Below are 25,901 nucleotides of genomic sequence, written 5' to 3'. Positions count from 1 at the left end.
CGTGTGTGTTGTAAAGTGACCGTTCACTTGTGGTTTTTATTGCTATGACAACGGTCCCTCTGTCGTATTTATGACAATGATCAATGTGTGTTAATATATAAATATAACCAAACGAATGTTAAAGTGTATGTATATATATATATATATATATATACACACACACACACAGAGTACCAGTCAAAAGTTTGGACACACATACTGTACTCATTCAAGGGTTTTTCTTTATTTTTACTATTTTCTACATTGTAGAATAATAGTGAAGACATCAAAATTATGAAATAACATATATGGAATCATGTAGTATTTTAGATTCTTTAGAGTAGCCACCCTGCCTTGATGACAGCTTTGCATACTCTTGATATTCTGTCAACCAGTTTCATGAGGAATGCTTTTCCAACGGTCTTGAAGTAGTTCCCACATATGCTGAGCACTTGTTGGCTGCTTTTCCTTCACCCTGCGGTCCAACTCATCCCAAACCATCTCAATTGGATTGAGGTCGGGTGATTGTGGAGACCAGGTCATCTGATGCAGCACTCCATCACTCTCCTTGGTCTAATAGCCATTACACAGCCTGAATGTGTGTTTTGAGTCAAAGTCCTGTTGAAAAACAATTTATAGTCCCACTAAGCGCAAACCAGAGGGGATGGCGTATCGCTGCAGAGTGCTGGTTAAGTGTGCCTTGAATTCTAAATAAATCACAGACAGTGTCACCAGCAAAGCACCTCCACACCATGACACCACCTCCTCCATGCTTCACGGTGGGAACCACACATGCGGAGATCATCCGTACACCTACTCTGCGTCTAACAAAGACCCGGCAGTTGGAACCAAAAATCTCAAATTTGGACTCATCAGACCAAAGGACAGATTTCCACCGGTCTAATGTCCATTGCTCGTGTTTCTTGGCCCAAGCAAGTCTCTTCTTATTGGTGTCCTTTAGTAGTGTTTTCTTTGCAGCAATTTGACCATGAAGGCCTGATTCACGCAGTCTCCTCTAAACAGTTGATGTTGAGATGTCTGTTAATTGAACTCTGAAGCATTTATTTGGGCTGCAATCTGAGGTGCAGGTAACTCTAATGAACTTATCCTTTTTAGCAGAGGTTTTATTTATTTATTTATTTATTTATTATTTCACCTTTATTTAACCAGGTAGGCAAGTTGAGAACAAGTTCTTATTTACAAAAACATTTTTTTTTTAAATGAGGTAACTCTGGGTCTTCCTTTCCTTTGGCGGTCCTCATGAGAGCCACTTTCATCATAGTGGTTGATGTTTTTTCTGGATTGACTGACCTTCATGTCTTAAAGTAATGATGGACTGTCGTTTATCTTTGCTTATTTGAGCTGTTCTTGCCATAATATGGACTTTGTCTTTTACCAAATAGGGCTATCTTCTGTATACCACCCCTACCTTGTCACAACACAACTGATTGGCTCAAACGCATTAAGATGGAATGAAATTCCACAAATGAACTTTTAAGAAGGCACACCTGTTAATTGAAATTCATTCCAGGTAACTACCTCATGAAGCTGGTTGAGAGAATGCCAAGAGGGTGCAAAGCTGTCATCAAGGCAAAGGGTGGTAACTTTAAAGAATCTTAAATATAAAATATATTTTGAATTGTTTAAAAAAAATTGGTTACTACATGATTCCATATGTGTTATTTTATAGTTTTTAATGTCTTCACTATTATTCTACAATGTAGAAAATAGTAAAAATAAAGAAACCCTGGAATGAGTAGGTGTGTCCAGACTTTTGACTGGTACTGTGTATAAAGGGTTCGTGGTACTGTATATGTTTTGCAGGGTTGCAAAATTCCAGTAACTCCCCAAATGCCCATGTTTTCTAGAAATCCTGATTGGAAGATGTTTTAACCAGAAGGAAAATCAGCAATCCTCCAACAAGGAAAGTCACAGGAAATTTGCAACCCTAATGTTCTCAGTCTGCACATCCTAATCTCATGGAAGACCGTATTCTCAAAAATGTTACTCCAATGTTAGGCCAACCGTTCCTTAGCAACTGTTTCTGTCTGTTGCGTGGTACTAGTATATCGGTACTGAACAGTATTGAAATCGTCATGTGACATAAAATATATAGCTGTCAATCGCCAAGGTACTGAGAGGAATGGAGAACAACGATGCAACAACATATCAAGTCATTAGGAAATGATTTGAAAACGTCTTGTCGGACTACATGTATGTAACATGTTATATGCCACGGTTGTGTATTTGACGACAGGTTTTTGTGAACTCACTTTGTCTTGTGAACGGACTCTGCTCTGCAATGCTCAAAACTGGACTTGATGTTGCACGTTGTTTGTTCAAAGATGTTGAATAATATTGTGCTGTTAATTGGTTGTGCTGGTTGATCGCTGTAACCAGGCTGGGAGGGCAGCCTTTGGACCTAACATTATTCCGTAGTCCTAAGTGTCAAGATGTTGTATATTATACTATTTAATGGTATAAATTGATAAGAAGGGATGTGATTGTGAATCTTTGATGTCATCACGTATTGGACTTGATTGAGTGTTCCAAATATACGTCATTTCAGCTTAGAGCCAAACCATTATTTTGACAGGTTACTCGACAAAAATGTTTACGTTGCCTATAAGCGATGATTTTTACAGGCATATGATTATTTTTTATCAGTGACTTTAGTCTGGGATTCGATCAAAAGGCACGTTGTCGTCGACTAAAGTGCTGCACGTGACTTTCAAAGGTAATTTACGATGTCCCAGGGTGCAGTGGGCTTGTCGACAACAGGCCTTTGCTTTGATTGAACTCTGGTCCTAGCCTGTCTGTGTGTGCTATCTAATCACGTGTGGCTCAGAGAGAGAAACGGGCTGAAATAAAATGTGGTCTGTGTGTGTGTGTGTCCCAAGTGCGACGCAAGTTGGATAGATGGAGATCCTCCTTTTGTTTTAATGAATATTACAGCATAAGCACATTTAACATCAACATCTCACACACTGTACACTCAAGCAGAAAGTATGTAGCTGAATATTCAATACAGTAGGCCTTATTTCATTACAACAGAATCATGGTATGGTGTCCATATTAGGACATTGATTCTGACCATGTCCTAATATGCTCTGTACCAGAGGATAATGATAACTCATCTATAACAGATTGACATTTGTATCTGTGCATACAGTAGAGATCAATACAATTTCTTTCTAAATTAAAAACCAGTAACAGTCTTAGCCTTACCGTTCCTAGGACTGTACGGAAAATGGATAATAAAATAGAACAATCACTCCGACGGACAATCAATCTAATCTGACACGGGCATCTCCTACGCTTCTCGAAGACTCTTGACAATCGGTTTCTCTCACTCCTCATCCGAGCCACTGATGTCATCAATGTCTCTGTCCTACTGACTGGAGTCGTTGGCCTCATCTATGGAACCTGGAATACAGTGAACATTACTGTCTGTCCAGTCCATGTTTTCATTACAATACAGTGAACATTACTGTCTGTCCAGTCCATGTTTTCATTACAATACAGTGAACATTACAGTCTGTCCAGTCCATGTTTTCATTACAATACAGTGAACATTACAGTCTGTCCAGTCCATGTTTTCATTACAATACAGTGAACATTACTGTCTGTCCAGTCCATGTTTTCATTACAATACAGTGAACATTACTGTCCAGTCCATGTTTTCATTACAATACAGTGAACATTACAGTCTGTCCAGTCCATGTTTTCATTACAATACAGTGAACATTACTGTCTGTCCAGTCCATGTTTTCATTACAATACAGTGAACATTACTGTCTGTCCAGTCCATGTTTTCATTACAACACAGTGAACATTACTGTCCAGTCCATGTTTTCATTATAACACATTGAACATTACTGTCTGTCCAGTCCATGTTTTCATTACAATACAGTGAACATTACTGTCCAGTCCATGTTTTCATTATAACACAGTGAACATTACTGTCTGTCCAGTCCATGTTTTCATTACAACACAGTGAACATTACTGTCTGTCCAGTCCATGTTTTCATTATAACACAGTGAACATTACTGTCTGTCCAGTCCATGTTTTCATTACAACACAGTGAACATTACTGTCTGTCCAGTCCATGTTTTCATTACAACACATTGAACATTACTGTCTGTCCAGTCCATGTTTTCATTACAACACAGTGAACATTACTGTCTGTCCAGTCCATGTTTTCATTACAACACAGTGAACATTACTGTCTGTCCAGTCCATGTTTTCATTATAACACAGTCAACATTACTGTCTGTCCAGTCCATGTTTTCATTACAACACAGTGAACATTACTGTCCAGTCCATGTTTTCATTATAACACAGTGAACATTACAGTCTGTCCAGTCCATGTTTTCATTACAACACAGTCAACATTACTGTCCAGTCCATGTTTTCATTACAACACAGTCAACATTACTGTCCAGTCCATGTTTTCATTACAACACAGTGAACATTACTGTCCAGTCCATGTTTTCATTACAACACATTGAACATTACTGTCTGTCCAGTCCATGTTTTCATTATAACACAGTCAACATTTCTGTCCAGTCCATGTTTTCATTATAACACAGTCAACATTACTGTCTGTCCAGTCCATGTTTTCATTACAACACAGTGAACATTACTGTCCAGTCCATGTTTTCATTATAACACAGTGAACATTACAGTCTGTCCAGTCCATGTTTTCATTACAACACAGTCAACATTACTGTCTGTCCAGTCCATGTTTTCATTACAACACAGTGAACATTACTGTCTGTCCAGTCCATGTTTTCATTACAACACAGTGAACATTACTGTCTGTCCAGTCCATGTTTTCATTATAACACATTGAACATTACTGTCTGTCCAGTCCATGTTTTCATTATAACACAGTCAACATTACTGTCTGTCCAGTCCATGTTTTCATTACAACACAGTGAACATTACTGTCTGTCCAGTCCATGTTTTCATTACAACACAGTGAACATTACTGTCTGTCCTGTCCATGTTTTCATTATAATACAGTGAACATTACTGTCTGTCCAGTCCATGTTTTCATTACAACACAGTGAACATTACTGTCCAGTCCATGTTTTCATTACAATACAGTGAACATTACTGTCTGTCCAGTCCATGTTTTCATTACAATACAGTGAACATTACTGTCTGTCCAGTCCATGTTTTCATTATAACACAGTCAACATTACTGTCTGTCCAGTCCATGTTTTCATTACAACACAGTCAACATTACTGTCTGTCCAGTCCATGTTTTCATTACAACACAGTCAACATTACTGTCTGTCCAGTCCATGTTTTCATTACAACACAGTGAACATTACTGTCTGTCCAGTCCATGTTTTCATTATAACACAGTGAACATTACTGTCTGTCCAGTCCATGTTTTCATTACAACACAGTGAACATTACTGTCTGTCCAGTCCATGTTTTCATTACAACACAGTGAACATTACTGTCTGTCCAGTCCATGTTTTCATTATAACACAGTGAACATTACAGTCTGTCCAGTCCATGTTTTCATTACAACACAGTGAACATTACTGTCTGTCCAGTCCATGTTTTCATTACAACACAGTGAACATTACTGTCTGTCCAGTCCATGTTTTCATTACAACACAGTGAACATTACTGTCTGTCCAGTCCATGTTTTCATTACAACACAGTGAACATTACTGTCTGTCCAGTCCATGTTTTCATTACAACACAGTGAACATTACTGTCCAGTCCATGTTTTCATTATAACACAGTGAACATTACTGTCTGTCCAGTCCATGTTTTCATTACAACACAGTGAACATTACTGTCTGTCCAGTCCATGTTTTCATTATAACACAGTGAACATTACTGTCTGTCCAGTCCATGTTTTCATTACAACACAGTGAACATTACTGTCTGTCCAGTCCATGTTTTCATTATAACACAGTGAACATTACTGTCTGTCCAGTCCATGTTTTCATTATAACACAGTGAACATTACAGTCTGTCCAGTCCATGTTTTCATTACAACACAGTGAACATTACAGTCTGTCCAGTCCATGTTTTCATTACAACACAGTGAACATTACTGTCTGTCCAGTCCATGTTTTCATTATAACACATTGAACATTACTGTCTGTCCTGTCCATGTTTTCATTATAACACAGTGAACATTACTGTCTGTCCAGTCCATGTTTTCATTACAACACAGTGAACATTACTGTCTGTCCAGTCCATGTTTTCATTACAACACAGTGAACATTACTGTCTGTCCAGTCCATGTTTTCATTACAACACAGTGAACATTACTGTCTGTCCAGTCCATGTTTTCATTACAACACAGTGAACATTACTGTCTGTCCAGTCCATGTTTTCATTATAACACAGTGAACATTACTGTCCAGTCCATGTTTTCATTACAACACAGTGAACATTACTGTCTGTCCAGTCCATGTTTTCATTACAACACAGTGAACATTACTGTCTGTCCAGTCCATGTTTTCATTATAACACAGTGAACATTACTGTCCAGTCCATGTTTTCATTACAACACAGTGAACATTACTGTCTGTCCAGTCCATGTTTTCATTACAACACAGTGAACATTACTGTCTGTCCAGTCCATGTTTTCATTATAACACAGTGAACATTACTGTCTGTCCAGTCCATGTTTTCATTACAACACAGTGAACATTACTGTCTGTCCAGTCCATGTTTTCATTACAACACAGTGAACATTACTGTCTGTCCAGTCCATGTTTTCATTACAACACAGTGAACATTACTGTCTGTCCAGTCCATGTTTTCATTATAACACAGTCAACATTACTGTCTGTCCAGTCCATGTTTTCATTACAACACAGTGAACATTACTGTCTGTCCAGTCCATGTTTTCATTACAACACAGTGAACATTACTGTCTGTCCAGTCCATGTTTTCATTACAACACAGTGAACATTACTGTCTGTCCAGTCCATGTTTTCATTATAACACAGTGAACATTACTGTCTGTCCAGTCCATGTTTTCATTACAACACAGTGAACATTACTGTCTGTCCAGTCCATGTTTTCATTATAACACAGTGAACATTACTGTCTGTCCAGTCCATGTTTTCATTACAACACAGTGAACATTACTGTCTGTCCAGTCCATGTTTTCATTACAACACAGTGAACATTACTGTCTGTCCAGTCCATGTTTTCATTATAACACAGTGAACATTACTGTCTGTCCAGTCCATGTTTTCATTTCACACCCAATGTCAGACAGCCTAATCACCATTCTTATAAGAAATTAAACATAAAGGCTAATTTAAACTCAACTCAGGATGGTGAACCTGCTGCGAGTTACAAATTGCATCGCTGGAAACATTTGCATATTTTTGATAGGCAAGTAATCAGAGCGGCTATTTGGTGTTAGATACTGTATGTACGGCTTAAATGAAGCTTAAAGAAGGACGTTACAGTAGCCGTGTCGAGGTTCTGGTTTGGACTTGGGGTTCTCTAGCTTCTCCCAGACCACAGCATCTACCTGACGGAGTGACACTTCCACAGAGGGAACCATGTTGACCACACTGTTGGCTACATCTGCTACCTAGAGGACAGGAGAGGAAGAGGACAACCTATTTGTTAGAGAGAGATACCATTTGAGACACTAACCATCCTACTAGGAAATGTAAAGAGAGAGAAGAAAGCAGAGAGAGAGAGTGACTCACCCCCCCACAGATGGTGGAACATCTTGTCCTCAAACTGAATGTGACAGGTGAGAGAGAGATGTTAATCACTATTAACAGGTTTACTCCAAAACAGAAAAGCAACCGAATTTCATACGGTTGTGATTTCTAGTCCCCCTGTGTGTTCGCTTGTGTTGTCTTTCTCACCACGGTGCAGTTAGCCTCAATGTAGGGCAGTTCACGGTTGGTATAGATACACTACACCTGCTAGTCGAACATCTCATTCCAAAATCATGGGCATTAATATGGAGTTGGTCTCCCCTTTGCTGCTATAACAGCCTCCGCTCTTCATTGAAGGCTTTCTACTAGATGTTGGAACATTGCTGCAGGGACTTGTTTCCATTCAGCCACAAGCATTTTTTATTTAACCAGGTAGGATAGTTGAGAACAATTTCTCATTTGCAACTGCGACCTGGCAAAGATAAAGCATAGCAATTTGACACATACAACAACACAGAGTTACACATAGAATAAACAAACATATAATACAATAAAAGAAAAGTCTATATACAGTGTGTGCAAATGAGGTAGGATAAGGGAGGTAAGGCAATAAATAGGCCATAGTGGCGAAGTAATTACAATATAGCATTTAAACACTGGAATGGTAGATGTGCAAAAGATGAATGTGCAAGTAGAGATACTGGGGTGCAAAGGAGCAAGATAAATAAATACAGTATGGGGATGAGGTAGGTAGATAGATGGGCTGTTTACAGATGGGCTATGTACAGGTGCAGTGATCTGTGAGCTGCTCTGACAGCTGGTGCTTAAAGATAGTGAGGGAGATATGAGTCTCCAGCTTCAGAGATTTTTGCAGTTCGTTCCAGTCATTGGCAGCAGAGAACTGGAAGGAAAGGCGGCCAAAGGAGGAATTGGCTTTGGGGGTGACCAGTGAAATATACCTGCTGGAGCGCATGCTACGGGTGGGTGCTGCTATGGTGACCAGTGAACTGAGATAAGGTGGGCTTTACCTAGCAAAGTCTTATAGATGACCTGGAGTCAGTGGGTTTGGCGACGAATATCTGGCGAAGGCCAGCCAACGAGAGCATACAGGTCGCAGTGGTGGGTAGAATGTGGGGCTTTGAAGGGGTGTCCAACGTCCAGGACAGTCCAGGGTTGGTATAGCCTCAACGTAGGACAGTCCAGGGTTGGTATAGCCTCAACGTAGGACAGTCCAGGGTTGGTATAGCCTCAACGTAGGACAGTCCAGGGTTGGTATAGCCTCAACGTAGGACAGTCCAGGGTTGGTATAGCCTCAACGTAGGACAGTCCAGGGTTGGTATAGCCTCAACGTTGGACAGTCCAGGGTTGGTATAGCCTCAACGTAGGACAGTCCAGGGTTGGTATAGCCTCAACGTTGGACAGTCCAGGGTTGGTATAGCCTCAACGTAGGACAGTCCAGGGTTGGTATAGCCTCAACGTAGGACAGTCCAGGGTTGGTATAGCCTCAACGTAGGACAGTCCAGGGTTGGTATAGCCTCAACGTAGGACAGTCCAGGGTTGGTATAGCCTCAACGTAGGACAGTCCAGGGTTGGTATAGCCTCAACGTAGGACAGTCCAGGGTTGGTATAGCCTCAACGTAGGACAGTCCAGGGTTGGTATAGCCTCAACGTAGGACAGTCCAGGGTTGGTATAGCCTCAACGTAGGACAGTCCAGGATGGTATAGCCTCAACGATGGACAGTCCAGGGTTGGTATAGCATCAACGTAGGACAGTCCAGGGTTGGTATAGCCTCAACGTAGAACAGTCCAGGCTTGGCGTTCTTGGCATAGATGGTCACATTCGGTCTACACACTAGCTTCTTAATGAGAGAGAGACAGAGAGAGACAGAGGCAATATGTCAACCCCAGAGCTTACAGTTAACTGTTTAGAGCAACATTTCAAAGTGATTTTCATGTATAAAAACTAAGACGCACCAGAAACAGAAGGAAACACAGCCATTAGCAGGTTATAAAGGGTAATAAGGGTAATAAGAGTTATTAAGGGTTATAAAGGGTAATAAGGGTTATTAAGGGTAATAATGGTTATACAGGGTAATAAAGGGTAATAATAAGTGTTATAAAATGTAATTAAGGGTTATAAAGGGTAATAATGGTTATAAAGGGTAATAAGGGTTATTAAGGGTAATAATGGTTATACAGGGTAATAAAGGGTAATAAGTGTTATAAAATGTAATTACGGCTAATAAGGGTTTTAAAGGGTAATAAGGGTTATAAAGGGTTATAAAGGGTAATAAGGGTTATAAAGGGTAATACGGGTTTTAAAGGGTAATAAGGGTTATAAAGGGTAATAAGGGTTATAAAGGGTAATAAGGGTTATAAAGGGTAATAAGGGTTATAAAGGTTAATAAGGGTTATAAAGGTTAATAAGGGTTATAAAGGGTAATACGGGTTATAAAGGGTAATAAGGGTTATAAAGGTTAATAAGGGTTATAAAGGTTAATAAGGGTTATAAAGGGTTATAAAGGGTAATACGGGTTATAAAGGGTAATACGGGTTATAAAGGGTAATAAGGGTTATAAAGGTTAATAAGGGTTATAAAGGTTAATAAGGGTTATAAAGGGTAATACGGGTTATAAAGGGTAATACGGGTTATAAAGGGTAATAAGGGTTATAAAGGTTAATAAGGGTTATAAAGGTTAATAAGGGTTATAAAGGGTAATACGGGTTATAAAGAGTAATAAGGGTTATAAAGGGTTATAAAGGGTAATACGGGTTATAAAGGGTAATAAGGGTTTTAAAGGGTAATACGGGTTATAAAGAGTAATAAGGGTTATAAAGGGTAATACGGGTTTTAAAGGGTAATAAGGGTTATAAAGGGTAATAAGGGTTATAAAGGGTAATAAGGGTTATAAAGGGTAATACGGGTTATTAAGGGTAATAATGGTTATACAGGGTAATAAGTGTTATAAAATGTAATTAAGGGTAATAAGGGTTTTAAAGGGTAATAAGGGTTATAAAGGGTAATAATGGTTATACAGGGTAATAAGTGTTATAAAATGTAATTAAGGGTAATAAGGGTTATAAAGGGTAATAAGGGTTATAAAGGGTAATACGGGTTATAAAGGGTAATAAGGGTTATAAAGGGTAATACGGGTTATAAAGGGTAATAAGGGTTATAAAGGGTCATACGGGTTTTAAAGGGTAATACGGGTTATTAAGGGTAATAATGGTTATACAGGGTAATAAGTGTTATAAAATGTAATTAAGGGTAATAATGGTTTTAAAGGGTAATAAGGGTTATAAAGGGTAATAATGGTTATACAGGGTAATAAGTGTTATAAAATGTAATTAAGGGTAATAAGGGTTTTAAAGGGTAATAAGGGTTATAAAGGGTAATACGGGTTATAAAGGGTAATAAGGGTTATAAAGGATAATACGGGTTATAAAGGGTAATATGGGTTATAAAGGGTAATACGGGTTATAAAGGGTAATAAGGGTTATAAAGGGTAATACGGGTTATAAAGGGTAATACGGGTTATAAAGGGTAATACGGGTTATAAAGGGTAATAAGGGTTAGAGGTATTTCAGGAAGCTGACACTGAACACTTTTTGGACCCAGCAATGTTTGCCCATAGTACAGCCCTTCTTGTCCAGGAAAGCATAAATGTATATGGTCTTTACACAGCAACAGCTTCAGTACTTCTAATTGTAGAGGAGTATGTAATAGTATTGTATAATACTGTACCGGCGGCAGAATATTGCAGTACTGTATAATACAGGTGTGTAAAAGTCAACAAGTTAATTGTGTTGTTGCCTTACCCCTCGTGGTGTTCCAGGGTGATGTGTACAGGGGGATGTGTACAGGGGGATGTGTACAGGGTGATGTGTACAGGGGGATGTGTACAGGGTGATGTGTACAGGGTGATGTGTACAGGGTGATGTGTACAGGGGGATGTGTACAGGGTGATGTGTACAGGGGGATGTGTACAGGGGGATGTGTACAGGGGGATGTGTACAGGGGGATGTGTACAGGGTGATGTGTACAGGGTGATGTGTACAGGTCTCTGTTACTTGGTATCAACAATAATAAACAAACAAGCATCAGCCACTCCATCACGGAATGTCGTAATTTGTCATGATTTTCTAATCTACACTGGGTATAGTACAACTCAAGGGATACGTCCCAAAATGGCACCCTATTCCCTACACAGTGCACTACTTTTGACCAGAGACCTATGGGTAATAGGATACCATTTGGGACTTAACCTAGGTTGTGTCTTTCTAAAGAGCATTAGTACAACAGTAGCTTCCTGCTGATATTTGCATCAGTGACTATAATGTAGCAGGGATGTAATGTAGTGTAGACTCAGCCTGGGACAGGGAATAATGTTACCAACTTTGGCCACTAGATGGCAACAACACTTTACGAGAACATATTTAAACCCTTTGATCAATCAGGTTGCATTATTAATTTAGCACTTCTTTTAACTTCTCCAGAAGAATTCAAATCCTCTTATTTCCCAATACTGGGGAAGTGTGTTTGTTATGGATACTTTGAGATTGGAGTGTATGTCTTTTCAATAAGAGCTGAAATGTTAATATTTCCTTTGCTTTGGCAGTGTGTGTTGGTTACGGATATGTACTGCGTTTGGACATGTACAGTATGTCTGGTCCAACCCAGAGCCATGCATTTAGAGAGGTGGGACATTAAGGGTTCTACATTATGATGCATGAATTAACATGACACTGCAACATTCTACGGCAGCCATGTTAGCGCCCCGTTAGCATCGTTTAAATATTCCTGTGTAATGTTATGTAACGAATTTCTAGAATTAGATCAATATTCAACATTTTTTAAAGTTGGCCCAACTCTCTAAAATATATGGCTCTGGTAAAAACTGTTGAATTATGGGGAAAAGTTGTCTAAGAGAGTGCAGGAACCTAAAATAGGCTGTTATCCTGCATCAGCAGAATGCTACAGATTCATTATCGACAAAGACAGGAGTCACTGCACCTCACATTTTTCACTTACTTCTCTGTGACACACAAGTCATGCACACACAGAGAGAAAGAGAGAGAGAGAGAGATTGTGTGTGAGAGAGAAAGATTATGAAAGAGAGAGAGAGAGAGAGGATGAGAAAACGCTAAACACAGAAAGAGGAGAAAGAGGAAGGGGCAGAGAGAGTGTGGGGTTAAACATCCTGATGAAATCTTACTCAGCAAAAAAAAGAAAAAAGAAGGAATTTCCGAGTCACTGAAACGTTATATTTCAACACAGAAGTGTTGGCATTAGTCAACAGAGGCATTGAAACCAACTGCTTTTACATAGAAACACCATGCAACAATTTGATCCACAAGAACTAACAGAAAAAGGAAGAAGCTATGGGATATATATATATATATATATATACTGCTCAAAAAAATAAAGGGAACACTTATACAACACATCCTAGATCTGAATGAATGAAATAATCTTATTAAATGCTTTTTTCTTTACATAGTTGAATGTGCTGACAACAAAATCACACAAAAATAATCAATGGAAATCCAATTTATCAACCCATGGAGGTCTGGATTTGGAGTCACACTCAAAAATAAAGTGGAAAACCACACTACAGGCTGATCCAACTTTGATGTAATGTCCTTAAAACAAGTCAAAATGAGGCTCAGTAGTGTGTGTGGCCTCCACGTGCCTGTATGACCTCCCTACAACGCCTGGGCATGCTCCTGATGAGGGCGGATGGTCTCCTGAGGGATCTCCTCCCAGACCTGGACTAAAGCATCCGCCAACTCCTGGACAGTCTGTGGTGCAACGTGGCGTTGGTGGATGGAGCGAGACATGATGTCCCAGATGTGCTCAATTGGATTCAGGTCTGGGGAACGGGCGGGCCAGTCCATAGCATCAATGCCTTCCTCTTGCAGGAACTGCTGACACACTCCAGCCACATGAGGTCTAGCATTGTCTTGCATTAGGAGGAACCCAGGGCCAACCGCACCAGCATATGGTCTCACAAGGGGTCTGAGGATCTCATCTTGGTACCTAATGGCAGTCAGGCTACCTCTGGCGAGCACATGAAGGGCTGTGCGGCCCCCCCAAAAAATGCCACCCCACACCATGACTGACCCACCGCCAAACCGGTCATGCTGGAGGATGTTGCAGGCAGCAGAACGTTCTCCACGGCGTCTCCAGACTCTGTCACGTCTGTCACATGTGCTCAGTGTGAACCTGCTTCATCTGTGAAGAGCACAGGGCGCCAGTGGCGAATTTGCCAATCTTGGTGTTCTCTGGCAAATGCCAAACGTCCTGCACGGTGTTGGGCTGTAAGCACAACCCCCACCTGTGGACGTCGGGCCCTCATACCACCCTCATGGAGTCTGTTTCTGACCGTTTGAGTAGACACATGCACATTTGTGGCCTGCTGGAGGTCATTTTGCAGGGCTCTGGCAGTGCTCCTCCTGCTCCTCCTTGCACAAAGGCGGAGGTAGCGGTCCTGCTGCTGAGTTGTTGCCCTCCTACGGCCTCCTCCACGTCTCCTGATGTACTGGCCTGTCTCCTGGTAGCGCCTCCATGCTCTGGACACTACACTGACAGACACAGCAAACCTTCTTGCCACAGCTCGCATTGATGTGCCATCCTGGATGAGCTGCACTACCTGAGCCACTTGTGTGGGTTGTAGACTCCGTCTCATGCTACCACTAGAGTGAAAGCACCGCCAGCATTCAAAAGTGACCAAAACATCAGCCAGGAAGCATAGGAACTGAGAAGTGGTCTGTGGTCACCACCTGCTGAACCACTCCTTTATTGTGGGTGTCTTGCTTATTGCCTATAATTTCCACCTGTTGTCTATTCCATTTGCACAACAGCATGTGAAATGTATTGTCAATCAGTGTTGCTTCCTAAGTGGACAGTTTGATTTCACAGAAGTGTGATTGACTTGGAGTTACATTGTGTTGTTTAAGTGTTCCCTTTATTTTTTTGAGCAGTATATATATATATATACACACACACACACACACACACACACACACACACACACACACACACACACACACACACACACACACACACACACACACACACACACACACACACACTCTCTCTCTCTCTCTCTCTCTCTCTCTCTTACCTTTTCTGCTTTAGTTCTGCCTTGTTGCTGATGTTCATCTGAACTGGAGGAGACAGACAATCAATCAATAGTATAGTAGTATGGTATTGTATAGTATAGTATTGTATAGTATTGTATTGTTAAGAAAAGTCTTTAGCAACTCTAGTCTCAAAAGATTCAATGCAAAAGAAAATCCTCAAAAGAGCCCACACTCACACCACTACCTGGGTCTCTCCTTCTGCTGTGCCTCAGCTGATTTGGGCCCCTGGTAAATGATCTTCTCTCTGTTGTGTTTCATGCCGTTATTATCTGACGTCACTGTCGGCTGCGAAGGCTCCTGGGGCTTCTCGTTGCTATGGCACCCGTGGGTACAGCCCTACGATAGGAAAGTCCACTAGGAAAGTCCACTCGGGATGCTGTCTCTGACACCTATGGTCCAAACACATCAATGCAATCTAAAGCATTCTCAGAAGTCCCCTACACATTAATTACCTATAATACATCTCTGCACTGACTAATCTCTCCTCATTTATTTACTTATTTCAGCAATTAAAGGCTTTTCTATATAGTTGTATAATGTTGGTGAGGCATATTTATCGGTTTTAATTTTACTCCAGAATCACGATGATAAATCAAATCGTTTTCTTGAGTGTACTTTTAGCAGAGCTGAGATTTACTTTGGGTTGAGAGCTTCAAGTTCCTTGGTGTCCATATCACTAAGGACCTACTGTATCATGGTCCAAATACAGCAAAACAGTTGTGAAGAATGTACGACTACGTCTCTTCCCCCTCAAGAGGCTGAAAAGATGTGTCATGGGCGCTTAGATCCTCAAAGTTCTACAGCTGCACCATTGAGAGCATCTTGACTGGCTGCATCAGCGCTTGGTATGGCAACTGCTTGGCATCCAATCACAAGGCGCCACAGAGGGTAGTGCGTACATCCCAGTACATCACTGGGGCCAAGCTTCCTGACATCCAGGACCTATATACTAGGCGGTGTCAGAGGAAGGCCCTAAAAATTGTCAAAGACTCCAGACACCCAAGTCACAGACTGTTCTCTCTGCTTCCGCAGGGGCATACTTATTTCACTGTACATTCTTACCTATGGATTGTGGATCAATGACATGGGGTATCAGTCTACTCAGTGACACCCAGAGAACATTAGTGTCGTAGCTCTTATTGCGGGACCCTGAAACCACTGTGAATTGAGCCACATTTATTGTACAATTGTGTATTGTGATCGCAATGGTGTGGTGGGCTTAGGTTGCACGTGCAAATTCAGCACACACAACATTCTATAATAGAATTGTGTTATTTGACGTGTATGTTTTTTGACACACAAAGACCCAAACGGCATTCCATAGTTTGATAGAAACACCACTGGTGGGAAAATGCGCATATTGTCTTTATTCGGATTCTAGAATATTCCCATGAAAATCCGTCGGCAATTGGATGGAAACCTAGCTAGTGTCTGCCTCTCTCATATGCACATCTGTCACGCACATGTTTACAACACAATCTCTCAATCAGGAATCTCTCCATGATATGTCAGTGATTGGATGACTACTACTCCAGCACACAGAGTTCCTAACAGACACACTAAAACAGTGGCGACCCGTCATTCACAGCAGGTTTTGATCCCCACATTTTTACCCCAAAATTAAAAATGGGGGGGGTTGCCTGTTTTGTGTGTTATTTTGGCATTAATATGTGTCACATATCAGTTTGCAAACAATGTAAAAAAATATCATTGAGTTAATAAAGCCGCATACAAACATGGGTCTCTTTTTTGTTTTCTTGAGTAAGGCAGCTCCAAAATGCAGGTGTTTCAGCCCAGCTCAGTGCTTTCTGTGGTGGTGGGGCTAGCCAGCAGAAAGTACAGAGCGTTGAACCGTGATTGGCTCAGTGTTCTGTCATTCATGGGGACACTACGTCACCGCCAAGTCTAAGGGTAGAGCTCGAAAATTCAAGCCCCTTGGGTGCTGCCATAGAGTTACGTTAGAAGTGCCCATCTAAGGAGGCTCAAGATCATTGGCCAAAGATAAAATGACGTCAAATCTAGTAGCTTTGATCGGACTAATCATGTCAACATAATTTCAAAATATTAGCTAGTAGTCATCATGAATCAAGTCGACAATCTACTGGCAAATCCTTGTCATATGAAGAGAAGAAGTTAAGATAAATTCTAGATAAAACGTATTGGTGCTCATCGGCCATAAACATTACACAACAAGTTGGAAATCGCAAATTCAACAATGAGTGGTTTGGAAGGAATCAGCTGCTAACTGCAAGCACTGCAAAGCAATCATTAGCCTGCTATTCAGTGGAGTGGCTGTGTGGTCCCAAATCTAAGATTAAGTCTATATTCCTAGTATAAACACAACACTGGCCATGCTGTCAAAGCATGATTTGTGGCGCGCTCAAAACAACTCGGAACTGAAAAATCTGACTTCAGTGAGTTCAAGAGCACTGGGAACCCAGGAAAACGAGCTACGACTGGGAAAATACTTTTTGAACTTTCATCCAACTCGGAATTGTAAATCCGGAGCTCGGGCCTCTTTCTAGAGCTACGACCTGAAGATCACTGACTTTGCCTCTCTCACTTAGTCCTCCCAGCTGAAGAGCGGGAGGGAGTCCTTATCTAGCGGTGGCTTGGCATTACTCTCTCCTGGCCTGCCCTGGCTGTGTGCATCCTGGTAGTTTGGACTAAGGCCTGTCACTAATAATGTTGGCTTATTATTGGCTTTTTGGGACAAACATAAAACTGGACACACTAAGACCTACTGTTGGTCCACCCCTTTCCCTACACTAAACGCCAAACTATTTTCAATAGCATACCGTCTTGACCTTTGAATTCTGTGTGGTGTTGAAACAGAACAAAAATCACAAAATACTAAAAAGGAATGGAAAATGACTTTATTTCTTCAACAAAAAAACAAACAAAAATAAAACAGTAAAATAAAAGCCCATAATTGAATTATATTCTGAAACATTTGTTTTGTATTATTTCCATGCTTAATAAAATCCTTATATTTCTGCATAAATAAATAAACATTTACAAAGAGGGGGAAGAACGAGAAGAATCAGAGACGAAGGTGTGATTCTCTGAATCATTTGGAATCATTGACAACCAATCAATCGATCAACAACTGATCAAATGGGCAATTCATTGATGACCTGTAGACATGCAGCCAATCGCCTTCCTTCCTTCTCCATACATGAAATCCCCCATTGGGTATTATATCATATATACCGCATAATGCAATTATCGCTCATGTTCAGAAAAATCAAATAAAAGAAAACACAATATTATAGCAGATGTGTGTGCACGTGTGGATGCATCCCAAATGGCAATTTCTTCCCTACTGTACGTAGTTCACTAAGTAATGGACACTAAATCACCAGGCAACAGTCAGAAGAGTAGTTTAAAAAAAAAACATGTAGAAGAGAATGTGCAGGAAAATCTTTGAACGAAACCACCGACTGAAAATGAGGGAATTTATGGGTTTTTTGTGTGTGTTTTTTTTAACAGATAAAACAAATACATTTCAGGGAGAGATTAACAAAATGTATCCATTCATAACCCCAAAAGCCTCCCTCTTCCTTTGTGTGTTTCAGATTCACTGACACGTATCTGTCTCGTATGAAAAGGCTCACCAACAGGTGCTTCACTTACAGATATTATCAAAAAGACCCATTTCAATAGGAGTAAAAGTAACATGGCATCTTTGGAAAAGTGGGTCGGGCTACACCCTTCAGACCAATGCATTTTGAGAAGACAGGACTCAAGGAAAGACAATTGAGATTGAATAGGTCTATGGTCAGGTTAGGGGTGCCTGTTCTTGTAGCAGGTTAGGTTAGGGGTACCTGTTCTTGTAGCAGGTTAGGTTAGGGGTACCTGTTCTTGTAGCAGGTTAGGTTAGGGGTACCGGTTCTTGTAGCAGGTTAGGTTAGGGGTACCGGTTCTTGTAGCAGGTTAGGTTAGGGGTACCGGTTCTTGTAGCAGGTTAGGTTAGGGGTACCGGTTCTTGTAGCAGGTTAGGTTAGGGGTACCGGTTCTTGTAGCAGGTTAGGTTAGGAGTGCCTTTTCATGACAACACAGACATATGAGAGAGTAGATCAGATCGTGCTTTTAACTAGCCTGGAATCCAAGCTGATATGCTTACGTTTCAGTCTTGTTTCACCAGGCTAGCTTTTAAGGTGTAGCGAGGACAACAAGACATCACGACCATGTATTCACTGAGGAGAGAAGACTCTCCACGCTGTCACTCTCTCTCTGCCCTTCCACCATTTTGAAACCAGCTCAAATGTACACAAAACACCTCCATTTACAGGCAGGACTTGTTTTATACATTGTTTTTCTGCATGGAATCCCCAAAAAATAATAAGTAAAGACAAACTGGAGAATACAAGACGTGATAAATTCAGGAGAAAGAAAAATAAATGGGATTTTACTTTTTTTTATACGGCAAACTAAAAGTTGCATTCCAAATATCACCAGTTTCCCTATATAGTGCACTACTTTTGACCAGAGCCCTGTTCCCTATATAGTGCACTACTTTAGACCAGAGCCCTATGGCTTAGGGTTGATCCTAGATCTGGGCATAAAAGACCAACTGCTACCCAGAGCTCCATGCACACCACATTCAGGGACTGTATGAATCCGGGAGTCCAGAGAAGGGCATCTGTTTTGGGCCACAAAGATTGAGGGGAGCCCTTAACTTCCAAACCACCACCACTCAACCCCCCCTTATACAGATGCTACTATAGCGAGGCTATCCTTTAGACAAAGAGACACTTCAGAAAGACTACAGGCCTCATCCTTCATAAGGATGATATATCACCCTTAGCCAGCCGATTGGCTATCGATGCATATGATCCAATCCAAGACAGTTTTAAAGTTTACAGGATTGATGGACACTGGAGTGGGGACATGCCCACTCACAGCAGAAGCAGTGAAGGCCAATGACAGAGCCCAGTGAAACAGGAAGTTAGAAGGGGATTGTAAAGACGGATCTATAGGAGAATGAAGAAGAGACAGCAAGATGGGGGTAATTCTAGAGCTGGGTCTACCTGACAGTATACAAGATGGGGGATATTTTATAGCTATAACCTACCAGGCACTGGATGAGACCAGAGGAAGAATCTAGAGCTGTACATACTAGACAGGCATTGGAGACCAGAGAAATAATCTACATCAGGGGGCATAGTCACAAACAGACCAGCGACCAAGATCTAGGAAACAGACCAGCGACCAAGATCTAGGAAACAGACCAGCTAACAAGATCTAGGAAACAGACCAGCTACCAAGATCTAGGAAACAGACCAGCGACCAAGATCTAGGAAACAGACCAGCGACCAAGATCTAGGAAACAGACCAGCTACCAAGATCTAGGAAACAGACCAGCGACCAAGATCTAGGAAACAGACCAGCGACCAAGATCTAGGAAACAGACCAGCTACCAAGATCTAGGAAACAGACCAGCGACCAAGATCTAGGAAACAGACCAGCTACCAAGATCTAGGAAACAGACCAGCTACCAAGATCTAGGAAACAGACCAGCTACCAAGATCTAGGAAACAGACCAGCGACCAAGATCTAGGAAACATACCAGCTACCAAGATCTAGGAAACAGACCAGCTACCAAGATCTAGGAAACAGACCAGCTACCAAGATCTAGGAAACAGACCAGCGACCAAGATCTAGGAAACAGACCAGCTACCAAGATCTAGGAAACAGACCAGCTACCAAGATCTAGGAAACAGACCAGCTACCAAGATCTAGGAAACAGACCAGAGACCAAGATCTAGGAAACAGACCAGCGACCAAGATCTAGGAAACAGACCAGAGACCAAGATCTAGGAAACAGACCAGCTACCAAGATCTAGGAAACAGACCAGCTACCAAGATCTAGGAAACAGACAGAAAACAGCCCTGGGTGAGCAACACATGGCATGAGAGTGTTACACAGGAAAACAGGGGAAATTGTGATAATGGTTATTTTGGCCAAAAGATGTTAACCCCCACACCTGCTTTACCTGAGCCTCAATAGTTACAGTGACATCCTTTCATAAAGCATATGGGAACCAGAGTGGGATCAAACAGGTATTGGGTTGTCCATTTTCAACTCGATGTGCCCCAAAAAGTATTTAACAATAAAGTAACCCTTGGCAATAAGGTTCATTCAGAGTGTGAACCAGTACCAACCTTATTGACACACAGACTGTTCAAAACAAAGTCATCATGAAACATCCCATTAAGGGAGTTGTCTTAAAGATTCAACAACAGGATAATAACATCCCTTGACACCAAAAGTTACTTTGACATCCTTTCACATGACATCTTGACAATTGGGAGGAAAATTGACAGAGCATTGCTTTAAAACAATACATAATGAGTAATGACATTATGATAAAAAAATATATAAAAATAAAAATTGACATTACTACCAGAATTATCCCAGAAAAATCTAACATTGTTCAGTGTGTGTTTCTGCATGTGTGTTTCTGTGTGTGTGTGTAACGTGCTACATGCATGTGTGTACATCTGTATGCACATGTTATTGCATGCCTGTGTATGTGTTGGTATAAGCATGAATCTGTCAAAATTCAAGGGCACAGAAGGATGAAGAAACTGTTTTTACAAGATGCAGTAGAGAGGAGGGATTAGAAACATTTTACAACAGGAATGTTCCCAAATGGCAACCTTTTCTCTAAATACTGTGGGCCACTACTTTTAACCAAGGCCCTTAGGGCAGTAGTGCACTTGATAGGGAATAGGGTGCCATTTCAGATGCGCTCAACAGTTCTCTAGCTCTCTCCATGGACAGACAAGAGTATACATGAGAAGCAGCTGAGAGTTGGGATGATGGTGAGGGTAGATGGGTGTCCTTAATGTTTTCTATCCAGTCTGATTGATGGTAGGATGATGGTGAGGGTAGATGGGTGTCCTTAATGTTTTCTATCCAGTCTGATTGATGGTAGGGTGATGGTGAGGGGTGTCCTTAATGTTTTCTATCCAGTCTGATTGATGGTAGGATGATGGTGAGGGTAGATGGGTGTCCTTAATGTTTTCTATCCAGTCTGATTGATGGTAGGATGATGGTGAGGGTAGATGGGTGTCCTTAATGTTTTCTATCCAGTCTGATTGATGGTAGGATGATGGTGAGGGTAGATAGGTGTCCTTAATGTTTTCTATCCAGTCTGATTGATGGTAGGGTGATGGTGAGGGTAGAGGGGTGTCCTTAATGTTTTCTATCCAGTCTGATTGATGGTAGGGTGATGGTAGAGGGGTGTCCTTAATGTTTTCTATCCAGTCTGATTGATGGTGGGATGATGGTGAGGGTAGAGGGGTGTCCTTAATGTTTTCTATTCAGTCTGATTGATGGTAGGGTGATAGTGAGGGTAGAGGGGTGTCCTTAATGTTTTTTATCCAGTCTGATTGATGGTGGGATGATGGTGAGGGTAGATGGGTGTCCTTAATGTTTTCTATTCAGTCTGATTGATGGTAGGGTGATAGTGAGGGTAGAGGGGTGTCCTTAATGTTTTCTATCCAGTCTGATTGATGGTAGGGTGATGGTGAGGGGTGTCCTTAATGTTTTCTATCCAGTTTGATTGATGGTAGGGTGATGGTGAGGGTAGAGGGGTGTCCTTAATGTTTTCTATCCAGTCTGATTGATGGTAGGGTGATGGTGAGGGTAGATGGGTGTCCTTAATGTTTTCTATCCAGTCTGGTTGATGGTAGGGTGATGGTGAGGGGTGTCCTTAATGTTTTCTATCCAGTCTGATTGATGGTAGGGTGATGGTGAGGGTAGAGGGGTGTCCTTAATGTTTTCTATCCAGTCTGGTTGATGGTGGGATGATGGTGAGGGTAGATGGGTGTCCTTAATGTTTTCTATTCAGTCTGGTTGATGGTAGGGTGATGGTGAGGGGTGTCCTTAATGTTTTCTATCCAGTCTGATTGATGGTAGGGTGATGGTGAGGGTAGATGGGTGTCCTTAATGTTTTCTATCCAGTCTGATTGATGGTGGGATGATGGTGAGGGTAGATGGGTGTCCTTAATGTTTTCTATCCAGTCTGATTGATGGTAGGGTGATGGTGAGGGGTGTCCTTAATGTTTTCTATCCAGTCTGATTACACCTGGTGACGGCTTCTCCATGTCTGAAACACCTCCCATGGGTAACATACAGACCTTAAGTGCTTTTTCTGAACTAGCAAACAGTCAAAGACGGCTAGCGAGCAGGGACAAACATTTCCACCCGGTTGTGTATCACTAACAAGTGAGAAAGTTGGAAAACAAAAAACAGCTTAAATTTGGTGACCTTTAAGTCTAAGAAAGCAGGTAGAGACCAGCTCACTAAGTAATGCTTTATAAACAGTGTGCCCACACACTCAGATAGAAAACCAGAACAAACAACTCTGAGTTCCTACCGGTTTGTAACCATCTCACCAACCAGAGGATGGCTTCAACTGTAACCGGACGATCTATTTCTAGACAAATCAGTCCGTTCTGCCCATGGCTAGATTCACACCTGTCTGTCTGTCTGTCTGTCTGTCTGTCTGTCTGTCTGTCTGTCTGTCTGTCTGTCTGTCTGTCTGTCTGTCTGTCTGTCTGTCTGTCTGTCTGTCTGTCTGTCTGTGTGTCAAAGTGCTCAATATCAGCTCAGTAACATACCTACAACATCGAAGAGTCCCAGTCATTTTAACAGGGCGTAATCCATCCATCTACACCAACGGTAACAGAAGACAAACTAACTCAACACAGAAAAGTCAATGTACACACTGGTCCTAAGTGTAATGAACCTATGACCTTTCAAACCTGACCCCTTCACACCGTCTACTCCAAAAGACCTATCCATTTATGGGGGTTCCGGGTTTTTTTTGGGGGGGGGTAGTTGCTTGTTTTAGGGTGGGGGCTGTTTCAGACAGAGAGGTAAGCCTTTATGATATCATAAACACTCCCCAATCTCCCCTCTTCCTTGCTCTACCCTTCATCTTCCGTGTCTACCCTCCTCTATCCTGGGTTCATCAGCCTCTTTTTCTTCCCTCTTCCTCTCCTCTTGTATTTGGTTCTTTCTTCTGTCTGCCCATTCATTCCTCGTTTATCCTCACTGTGTGTTTTATGCCATCATTTTTGGCACTCTGCTCCCCCTGATGAAATTACATGAACTGCATCTGAAAGAGAGACAAGAGAAAGAAGAGAGAAAGAGGAAGGAAAGCCAGTCAGTGAGGGGAAATGGCAGAAAAAGACACTAAACTGCAGGGGGAAATGGGTTTGTGAGTTTGGATCTATAATTGTAGGGCCATGAAGGGGTTTGGATTAAGGGTGTAGGTCAGGTAGGGTTACTTGAGTTCAGGGGATGGGGCATAACAGTGTTGTAGGGTCTGGGGGTCACCTGGGCTCCAGGCATGGGGGAGAAGGGGTTTGTGGGTCTGAGTACAGGCTGGTTGTACATCATGGGCTGGGGGGCCATCACCTGTACACCCCCCATCTGACCCATCTGAGGGACCTGGGAAGAAAAAACATATCAATCTTTTTTTGTTTTAATGGGTCAAGACAGTGAGAGACCAGACAGCTGGGGGACTTGTTTAGCATCAGAAGGATGTGGGCCTTCCTAGGCCACGGCCATTCTTCTAGCAAAATGCATACTAGGTATTATTAATATGGCTGTGTGAACAGCACTCACCATTCCATACATAGGCACTTGCGGTGTGGTCATGGGGAAAGGCATAGGAGCTGGAGCCTGTATGGGAGGAGAGAGAGAGACCTGGTTAACAGAGCTGAGGGACAATTAAAGACCGGTCTAAACAGGTGAAGGGAGAGGTAACATGTAAAGGTAAAACTGAGGGGATGACCTCCATGACTGTTGCTCATGGACACCACATTCATCAATACAAGTAAAATAAACTACAGATAAATACAGTTAAAATAAACCAAAGACAAATACAGGTAAAATAAGCGACATGTAAATACAGGTAAAATAAATTGCTAATAAATAAAGGCAAAATAACAGGTAAAATAACCTAAACATAAATGCAGGTAAAATAACAAACTACAGGTAAACTAAACAACTACATGTAAATACAGGTAAAATAAACTACAACACAGGTACAATAAACTACAGGTAAACCTGTAAAATAAACAACTACAGATAAACAGGTCAAATGAATTACAGGTAAACACAAGTCAAATAAACTACAGGTCATAAATAGATGCAGGTCAAATAAAACTACAGGAAACACAGGTACAATATACTACAGGTAAAATGATTTACAGATAAACTGTAGGTAAAATAAATAACTACATGTAAAATCAACTATAAATAAATAAATAACTACAGGTACAACAAACTACAAGTAAACAAAACTACAGATAAATACAGGCACAATAAACAACCGCAGGCACAATAAACAACAGGTAAAGAGGTCAAATAAACTACATGTAAACACAGGTAAAACCCCCCAACCACAGGTAAACCCACCCCAACCACAGGTAAAACCCCCAACCACAGGTAAAACCCCCAACCACAGGTAAACCCCCCCAACCACAGGTAAAACCCCAACCACAGGTAAACCCACCCCAACCACAGGTAAAAACCCCCAACCACAGGTAAAAACCCCCCAACCACAGGTAAAACCCCCCAACCACAGGTAAACCCACCCCAACCACAGGTAAACCCACCCCAACCACAGGTAAAAACCCCCAACCACAGGTAAAAACCCCCAACCACAGGTAAAACCCCCCAACCACAGGTAAACCCACCCCAACCACAGGTAAACCCACCCCAACCACAGGTAAAAACCCCCAACCACAGGTAAACCCACCCCAACCACAGGTAAACCCCCCAACCACAGGTAAACCCCCAACCACAGGTAAAACCCCCCAACCACAGGTAAACCCACCCCAACCACAGGTAAAACCCCCCAACCACAGGTAAACCCCCCAACCACAGGTAAAACCCCCCAACCACAGGTAAAACCCCCCAACCACAGGTAAAACCCCCAACCACAGGTAAAACCCCCCAACCACAGGTAAACCCCCCCAACCACAGGTAAACCCCCCAACCACAGGTAAACCCACCCCAACCACAGGTAAAAACCCCCAACCACAGGTAAAAACCCCCCAACCACAGGTAAACCCCCCCA

General features: G+C 41.7%; 1 protein-coding gene across 12 annotated transcripts in view; it reads right to left on the bottom strand.

The window, feature by feature from the left end:
* Positions 1–17,657: 17,657 nt before the first annotated feature.
* Positions 17,658–25,901, bottom strand: part of LOC106578047 (phosphatidylinositol-binding clathrin assembly protein) — a 77,864-nt gene continuing 69,620 nt past the window's right edge. For all 12 annotated transcript variants that reach the window (XM_014156611.2, XM_014156601.2, XM_014156605.2 and 9 more), the window contains 3 exons: positions 24,443–24,499; positions 24,152–24,265; positions 17,658–23,930 (listed from right to left, as the gene is read on the bottom strand). In XM_014156611.2, coding sequence (XP_014012086.1) covers positions 23,916–23,930; positions 24,152–24,265; positions 24,443–24,499 — 186 coding nt within the window. In that variant the 3' untranslated portion in view covers positions 17,658–23,915. The remainder of the gene's footprint in view (positions 23,931–24,151; positions 24,266–24,442; positions 24,500–25,901) is intronic.

The sequence above is a fragment of the Salmo salar genome, chromosome ssa18, assembly GCF_905237065.1.
Source record: "Salmo salar chromosome ssa18, Ssal_v3.1, whole genome shotgun sequence".
Taxonomy (NCBI): Eukaryota; Metazoa; Chordata; class Actinopteri; order Salmoniformes; family Salmonidae; genus Salmo; species Salmo salar.
This window is presented reverse-complemented; position numbering and strand designations above follow the sequence as displayed.